Consider the following 8,705-nt stretch of genomic DNA (forward strand, 5'->3'; position numbering starts at 1 on the left):
ACATTTTAATTTTAAATTTAATTATATATATTTTATTTTATTTTATTTTTGCCTACTAACATGCACCTCCACGCCTCCACCCCGTCAACTATGTCTATAGTTGACTTGCCTGGAGTCTTCTTCCAGCCCTTCATAGTCTTTGCCGTAAACCAGTAGAGCTGCTCATAAAAAAGGTTTCCTAAGTGATATATGTGTACAAGAGTACTTACCACCTATGGCCTAAAGCTCGTAGGTTATCTCTATGCAGCCACATTATACTTTAGGAATGTTTTAAGTGTTTCATGAATTTTAGTGATCAGTCATTTTAGTCATTAATTTTGATTATAAAACATGAATTTAATTTTTATACACCGTAATTATAAAATAATTTTACATGTATGTTTAATTATATAATATTATATTAGCAAAATTTTTTTTTTATTTTGACAGTGTGAATAGTTATTTAAAAAAATTAATGTGATTAGTCACAAAAAAAATTAATGTGATTGAACGAATGTGTTGTACACTTTAGGCTGTTGGTGCAATTAAATTAAACTCTTTAAGATATATATAATTGATCAATGACTAAAATTATTGGAACACTAATATTTTTAAAGTATTTAAAAAATTTTATGTACTTTATTTTTTTATTAATTACTTACATTAGTCATTGAGATTTTTAATATTGGACATTTTTTCACATTTTAAAATGATGAAATATACAAAATAATTCCAAATGTTTGCTTCTGTTAGACAATAAGGTCTTTTTTTAATTTAATATGTTTTAATCAAAATGAAATTTTGGAATTTTTAAAATTTTTTAATGATTCTTGAGATTTTTTAAATTCTAGAGACTAGTTATTACTTTATTTTTTGGATCAAATTGGAGGAGGATAAAATTATTTAATAGAAAAATATTAAAATGATTTAATTTTGATGTACTGACAGTGTAAAATGTTTTATACAATTGTGCAATTATAACCGATTTTTTAAATGACCATTCACGCGGTCAATGTGAAAGTAATTATATTTGTTAATATGGTGTTATATGATTAGATATACATGTAAAATTTGAGTTATGCTAAGTAGACAATGAGGTGCGAATAATGTGAACAATGGGCTGCACTGTGTCCCACTAAAACAAAAAACATTCCATCATTTATCCATCACAACTCTAGCCTTTCACTTTCCACCTTTCTCTCCTTTTACCGCAGCCGCTTCACTCTCCTTTTCCTGTCGTGCTGTCACTAATGCACCTCACCGCCGTTGCACCTTCTTCTCCCATGTTTCGCGCCACCCCTGTGCTTCCTGCAACTGACGCCACCGCTGCACCTTCTTCTTTCCTGCATTGCTCCCCTTGCACCTCTGTCCTTGCTTTCACGCTGCTATGTCGTGTCTTCGCCACTTTCATCGCGTGCCGCTTTGCTTTGTTCACCCAAATGGTATGACTCAAATAAACATCCACATCTTAGTAAAAAGAACCATTCGCATACATAGTAAAATGAACATCATGTGGAGCATGGTGTATACAGAATCAAGCAAATCAAGTAAAATACCAATGGTATACTCAAATAAACATCCACTTTAGAATGAAAAGAACCATCCGCATACATAGTAAAATGAACATCCGACTTAGTTGATAAGAGTCGTGAATAGCAACGGTGGCGGGAGCATGGGATCTTGAAACAGTAGTGGCTGCGGCTGCACAGCTATCGCAGAATAGTGGCACTCTCAGATGGACAAACACCTCGCCTGAAAGCTCTCACTAGTGGCGTCGGCGAACTATGGATGCGGACCGGCGGGGCATTGTGGAGGCGGCGGCCCTAGAGTCGTGAATAGCAGCATAGGCAGGAGTACGAGATCGTGAAACAGCAATGGCTGCGGCTCCACAGGTGTCACCGGTCAGCAGCACTCTCGACAGACAAACACTTTGCGTCAAAGCTGCCTTCTGCAGCGACGACAAAATGTGAATGTGGACCGGCGGAGCATTGTGGAGGCTGCGTGGTGGAGGTCGAAAATGCTGTTACAGTGGGATGATAGGACTCTACGTAGTGTGAATGTGTTTAGGGGTGCTAATCCTAAATTTTCAAATTTTAAAATCTGAAAATATTTAATAAGTTTTACATTGCTTTTTTAATTCGTTGTTCGCATTGTTTAGTATATACATTATTTTTTTATACTTTCTCAAACAATTTTACATTAACAGTAAATCAAAATTAAATTTTATAAGAATCAATTTTAAAAACCTCAACTTATTTGGATTACTTCTATTTTTTTTTTTAACCTTTTGATGTTCCTAAAAATGGACAGGACGGGTATTTTCTCAGGAAAAAAAATCTAACCCCACCAGCCCAATTCATGCTCCTCTTCAGCTTTCTTCTCCCTTGTCCCTCGTACCAGCGCCTCTCTCCTCTGTCTTTCTGAGCCGGCGACTCCTTCCCTCCACCGACGCCTTGCTATCTCCTGTCGTCACCTCCCGTCGCGCCGTCTTGACCGTTGCTTCGCTGTGTCGTTCCGGTAGGTCCTCTGTCCTCTGATCCCTTGCTGTCTTCTTGAGTTGTTATTGCCTTAGTTATTTTTTTGTAATTTGCTGTGTCTTTATTGCTGTTTTGTTGAATTTGTTGCTATGTTGTTGAGTTTTTGTTGTTATTGATGATAAACTTTGGTGTTGGGCAAAGTATTACATTGCATTGGATGCCTGTCCCAAAAGCAATATAATTCAAACCTGAAACCTGCCTCCAAGATGTGTATATTCAACAATGACACCTGAAAGAAGTGCAAATTTATTATTTTTACCACCACATGCAAGATGCAACTCTTGCTCCCTTAAGTAGCAAAATGCATAGAACTCTCTGCAACTCCATGGCATCAATCAACCCTTCTTTGTTCTCATCATAGACATCAAAATCTTGTTTCACCTCATCATTGCTTTGTTATCTTTATCCTGTCAAATTAAAATTGTTATCTTACTAGTATATGTGCCTGCGCATAGCGCTATGCGCGGGGAAGTGCTTATATATCATTTAGAAAAATATTGGACCATGGACTATGCAGACTATATATTGGTAGACTAGATTGGCCATATAGCAGTAGAAACTTTGGACGTTGCAGGCTATATGTTGGTAGAATTGACATTCTATGGCTGTTTAATAGTACTCTTAACTATATATCTACCAAGGTCATTCGTTATCTTTTTTAAATACGAGGCACAGATTAGTTTAACAATTTATTAGGTGTTAACTTGTAAAGATTGAATCTATTAGATTGCTATTTTTTATAACAAGGGTACAAATATTTTCATGTAAAACTCTCCATGCTTCAAAGATGTCTGTGTAGTATTTGCTAATTTACCACAAAAAGATTAGAATAAAAACACTCAATCAATTCACATTCAAATGATGAAATTGGGGGAAGGATAGATATCACATAAACAGCCACAATGTCAATGTGTTACCGAGGCTAGCATCTAAAGGTCCCATACAAATATGCTCTTATATCTCTTGCACATCCACAAGTCTAGGAATTAAAAATTCTTTAACTGACTTGCAGAGAAATTCTTTAATGGTAGATTGATGGTGGTCTATGCCTCTATGTCCGCATCACCTCTGTGCAGGTTAAAATTAAGTTGTGTTCATTCTGTTAAGGTGAAACTAAATTATACTTCCTCAAATATATTAGATTCTCCATGTCCAGCCACTATATTTGGTATTTACCCATTAAGAATCACTGTTTCATTCACCTCAAAATAATAGAACACAAATAAGTTCCTCATTTAGTTAAAGGATAAAACCGAATCAGCCTTGTAGCTTTTCAGCTCCTGCAGATTCCAGTAGCACCTAACCTTGCATTGACAAATTCTAAGAGTAAGTGATCAAAGGACTAAATTAGAATATAGCTCAAAAGATAAGATTTATAATTTTTTTTAGAAGTTGAAGGGAAAAATTTTAAATAATAAAAAAAGAGGAAAGAAAAATGAAAGACAAGAAACCAAAATAATCTATTTACAACTAATTAGAAGGTTTTCTTCTTCTTTTTTCTTTTCTTGTTAAATTTTATTTTGATTATATATATATATATATATGAAACAACAGCGGTCTGGACCTCAAAAACAACAAGTGGTTAGATCACCATCTTCGGTTTCTCCATTACTACAACCCTTCCCTTGCAAATTGCAGTCTTAACTACCCGGTGTGAACCATGGATGGTGCAAACAATGGTGAACCACAAAATCAGAAGCGTGATGAACTTACAGAGTCACTCAATGATCTCTTTAGCAGCATTAGCACAATGATCAAATCGGAGCTTCAGGTAAAAACCGTTGTCTCAAACAATTCCAATGAATTACAAATCATGTAAACTATCCGAGGATACAACATTATTTGGAATATCAAGTTTGACAATGGTTTTATGTGAGTTAGGGGACTAATAATCAACTTGAGTTATTAGAGAAGATGAATGTGAGGGTTGCGGAAGAGTACAAAGGTTACGGCGACTTAGCTTCAGGGTTGAGGGTTTTTGTGGAGCAGTTGAAATGCAAGAGTGATAGCTTCAACGAATATGTTGAGCAGATTGATGCCATAGAGAAGCAAGTAACTGAATTTGAAGTTGTGGTCTCTATGCTTGACAAATATGTGTGTTTGTTGGAATCAAGAGTGCAGTCTGTGTACCAAACTAGGCTTCATCCTCCTCCTAATAATTAGATAATATAAATATGTATAGATTTGATTTGGTAACTTGCTTACATAGTGATTTTGAGTGTTTTATCTTGTGTTAACCAGTTAATGACAGAGAGGTTGTATTGTATTCCCTTAATACCGGTGCTAGTATATTTTCCATGAAGTAATTTTATTACAACTCATTAATTACATTAATCTTGGCTTTCTTCCTGAGAGACAGGTTTTACGCAAGCTATAATCATTGCTTTGTCCTCAAAATTAAATTTAATAAGTGTCATTGATAAACAGCAACGAGATGAAACGACAGAGTATAAATTTAACTCAAAAGGAATAATTACACAACCAAACAAATAAGTTATCTAAACATATGAATTTGATTAGTTGTAAAATTATTTATAGTATTGTGTATTAAAATTAAACTCATAAATGAAATGCTTAAATATTTATGTGTAAAATTCAAATTATATTTCTGTTATTTATGTTTTGGTTTCTTACAAAATATACTTTATTATTTATTATAATTAAATTGAAGTGAATAAATTTTAATAAATAAATTAGAATCATGTTAGCATGATGAACTATGATAGAGATCTACACTACGTAACTGGCCCAAAAATTTTACAACGGAAAAAAACTGGCCCAAAAATTTTAAAACGGAAAAAAATCTTCTGGGGTTAGATTGGTCACCAAATACACAAAAGGAGGGATAAAATAGACAAATAGCAGGAGGTATATTTAACTATTAGTACTTAGATAAGTGAAAAAAAAGAAGTACGATTCAAACACACTAGAACACCGATATCTAGTTAACATTTTAAACAAGTCCTACTGCTACGAGACATAATGAAACTTCTTGGAGTAACAGTACTAAGCATTCTATCGCGGCTATCATGAAGTGTGAATATTTGTGCTTTCTCTCTTTAGATAGTTCAATAGCCTTTTTTACCATCTCTTTTTCGTTATAATCTCCATATGTTTTCTAAATGGCAATAGTTTACTGACAATTCCTGCAATTTTGGATTCTTTCTACAATGTTTGTAACATGTATCGCTCTTAATTCTTATATAATGTTATTGGAAATCACAACCAATATCTACCAGGAATAAAACAGAATCGGAATGAAATCGAACTAAATAATTTACATGGAGGGGGATAAAATTAATATGCCATCAAAGAATATTTTTTAATTTAAATTATTTAAATATAATATTTATAGAAATTTGTAATTTGTAACATATTTACGTATTTGTGTGTATTTTATACATCTTGGGTACAAAGCAATCAAAACCTACAAAAGTATAATTCGGATATTTTGTATCCAGGATACAAACAATTTAAAAGTCTGTGCATAAATTGGATGCACTGTACCCGATATACAACGATAAGCAATTTTCTAATATTGTATCCGGAATATACATCACAAGAAAAACGACCTGTCGACACACTATTTTTTGCCACGTTTTAAAAGTGTGGCAAAAAATGGTCAATAACCACACTTTTATGAGGGTGGCGACTGATTAGTGATTCGTCTACGTTTTTTTTGCCACGCTTCTAAAGCATGGTCATAAGAAAAAACCAGCACGCTTTTATGAAGGTGGTGACTTATTAGTAATTTGGCCATACTTTTTGTCAAGCTTCAAAAGCGTAGCCATAAAAGAAAATAGGTATGCTTTTAAGGCGTGACTAGTTTGTCTTCCTACGATCACGCTTTTAAACAGGTATTGTATCGGGAATATGTGCTTAAATAAATAGGGATCTCTGCACCCTAGATATATAACAAAAACACCTATATAAATAATTTCTTGACCAACTATTCATCACACTACATCCATCTTAATTCTATCTATTCTTTCTCTCCTTTTTTTTCCAAAAAAATGGCTAGTAATAAGTTTTTTTTGTAGTAGTAGTTTATCCCAATGGGATCATTAAAAATGGTGATAAGGGAGTAATATTTGAGTGCAATTCACTTGTAATGCTGCGCACTTTTCGTGTTGGTTCTCTCGATGCGCTTAAGAATGTCATCTTAAGCAATATGGGGCGATCAATTCGAAGGATTGGCCGAGTAGCATATAGATTCCTATCAGCTGTCTAGTAGAGATTTTATTAATAGGACGTTTTAGGTTGAAGACAATAAGCATGTTAGTACAATGTTTGATGTGCATGCTAGACTAATGTCGTAATATGTGATGGAGTCATATGCTGAGATTCGTGACGTGTTTGGTGGTTTTGGGCCGTCTTCTTTAATACCCCATGCAGTCCTGATCCCGGCAAGGCCTTTTCACTTCACCAATCCGGGGAATAGTATTGACGTAGAGTTGAGTGAGTCTGATTCAGATTATGTTGTTGACACCAAGTCATCCAACAATAATGAGTCTTCTGGGGAGTATGTGTCGGATACTCCAACTGGTGGAGGTATTCGATTTCTTCTTCCTCCCCCTTGGAACTGCCATGTGGAGTGCCCATGAAACTGTTAAAAATCTCTAGTGCAGCCGTCTATCAGATCACCATTTGTATGCAATTCAAGATGGTATGTCACATCCTGCAGTGTGATATAGTAACCTCGTCCTACGAAAGGTAAAAAGTATAGGTTTTTGGTTTTCACCACTCTACAAATACAGAGAATAAGACATCATCGAAAATGAAATTCTTTAGTTCTACTGCATGTCTGAACCCAGCCTCCTGATATAAGGTAATAGCACTTTAGGCGGCGAGAACCCCAAAGTCATACAACGTGCCAAGAGCAACCGAGATGACTGTACAACTACTATTCATTAGTCTCCTAAAACTTATTACCTATTGTGTTATATATACCTAATCAAATTCTAATGTTCTAGTCTTTCAACAAATCTCATCCGGATAAATATTAAACATCTAATTAACATATAATGTGGTATCAACTAAAAACTAAATAAATCAAAATATATTAACTAATTAACTATTGAAAATAACAGATACACAAATTGACCTCAAAATTCAATATTCCGACTACATGCTAAGTTGCATTCTATCTGTTAATATTTTCTAATCGGACGTAACACTTTCATCTAGCCATGTATGTTTTTAAAACCATCCAAAACTCAAAAAAATTTAGAATGAAGATAAGGATCTCGGCTACACGTTTTATATAGCATTCTAATGCATCTCATGTACTGTGTTCGCTTTTCTATTATGCACATATTTTGGATATACAATACCCGATTACTGCGTTTTGAATATATTCTGGTAGCACTTTGTTGTGTTTCGTCGCGTTGTTTCATATCCAGGATATAGTGTACCCAATTTAAGACACTGTACCCAGGATATGAAATATTTTGCATATATGTAAATACACGTTATATTATACATTTTTATTAATATTATATTTAAATAATTTAAATAAAAAAATTCTGCCAACAAAATAGATAAATATATAGAAAAAAACTAATATTTTAAGATATATTTTTTTTTAATAAATGGGACAAAAATTACAGAATAACATTCTAAAATATATCTACTATATTTAACGGTAGTTATGACATAGTATATTATAGTAAGATTTTCTTTTACTACAATTTGTAAAACAAAGTGAGTATTAAAAGGTATAACAATTCTAGTTTATATTAATTATAATACTCAAAATTTTACTACACACTACAGGAGAATTCAATTAGAAAACACACGAAACTTTGAACTTGCTTAGTTGTTTCTTGCCATTAATGCCATATGTATAGCGGTTTTCTTGGTGTATTGAGACTTCAGACCATCTCATATATATAGGCAATGACAAGTTCTCTAGCCACATCTAAAGCAGGGCATTAAAATTTCAAGAAGACATTGGTGGTGGAGTGGTTGGAGATATTATTAAAAATGTAAGCTATGACATCACAATGTTCTAATAAGTGGTATCGAAGTTTTTTGTTGCCTATAAATTAGAGATGATCTAAAGTTTTAATACATTAAGAAAAATACTAAACACATAGCAAGAAGCAACGAAGCAAGTTCAAAGTTTCGAATATTTTTTAAGTAATAAGTTCTCTTCTAATGTAGTGATGTAATATTGTAGAGAATGTA

At 33.6% G+C, this 8,705-nt stretch overlaps 1 protein-coding gene across 3 annotated transcripts in view; it reads left to right on the forward strand.

The window, feature by feature from the left end:
• LOC107625487 (biogenesis of lysosome-related organelles complex 1 subunit 2) overlaps positions 1 to 4,850 on the forward strand; it is a 7,621-nt gene extending 2,771 nt beyond the window's left edge. Inside the window, exons 1-3 of one of the 3 annotated variants that reach the window (XM_016328138.2) lie at positions 2,277 to 2,496; positions 4,071 to 4,287; positions 4,398 to 4,850. In XM_016328138.2, the coding sequence (XP_016183624.1) occupies positions 4,177 to 4,287; positions 4,398 to 4,679 (393 nt within the window). In that variant the 5' untranslated portion in view covers positions 2,277 to 2,496; positions 4,071 to 4,176 and the 3' untranslated portion in view covers positions 4,680 to 4,850. Of the gene's footprint in view, positions 1 to 2,276; positions 2,497 to 4,070; positions 4,288 to 4,397 lie in introns of those variants that run through there. The other 2 variants (XM_016328146.2, XM_021117704.1) reach the window with 2 other exon arrangements.

Source organism: Arachis ipaensis, chromosome B01 (assembly GCF_000816755.2).
Source record: "Arachis ipaensis cultivar K30076 chromosome B01, Araip1.1, whole genome shotgun sequence".
Taxonomy (NCBI): Eukaryota; Viridiplantae; Streptophyta; class Magnoliopsida; order Fabales; family Fabaceae; genus Arachis; species Arachis ipaensis.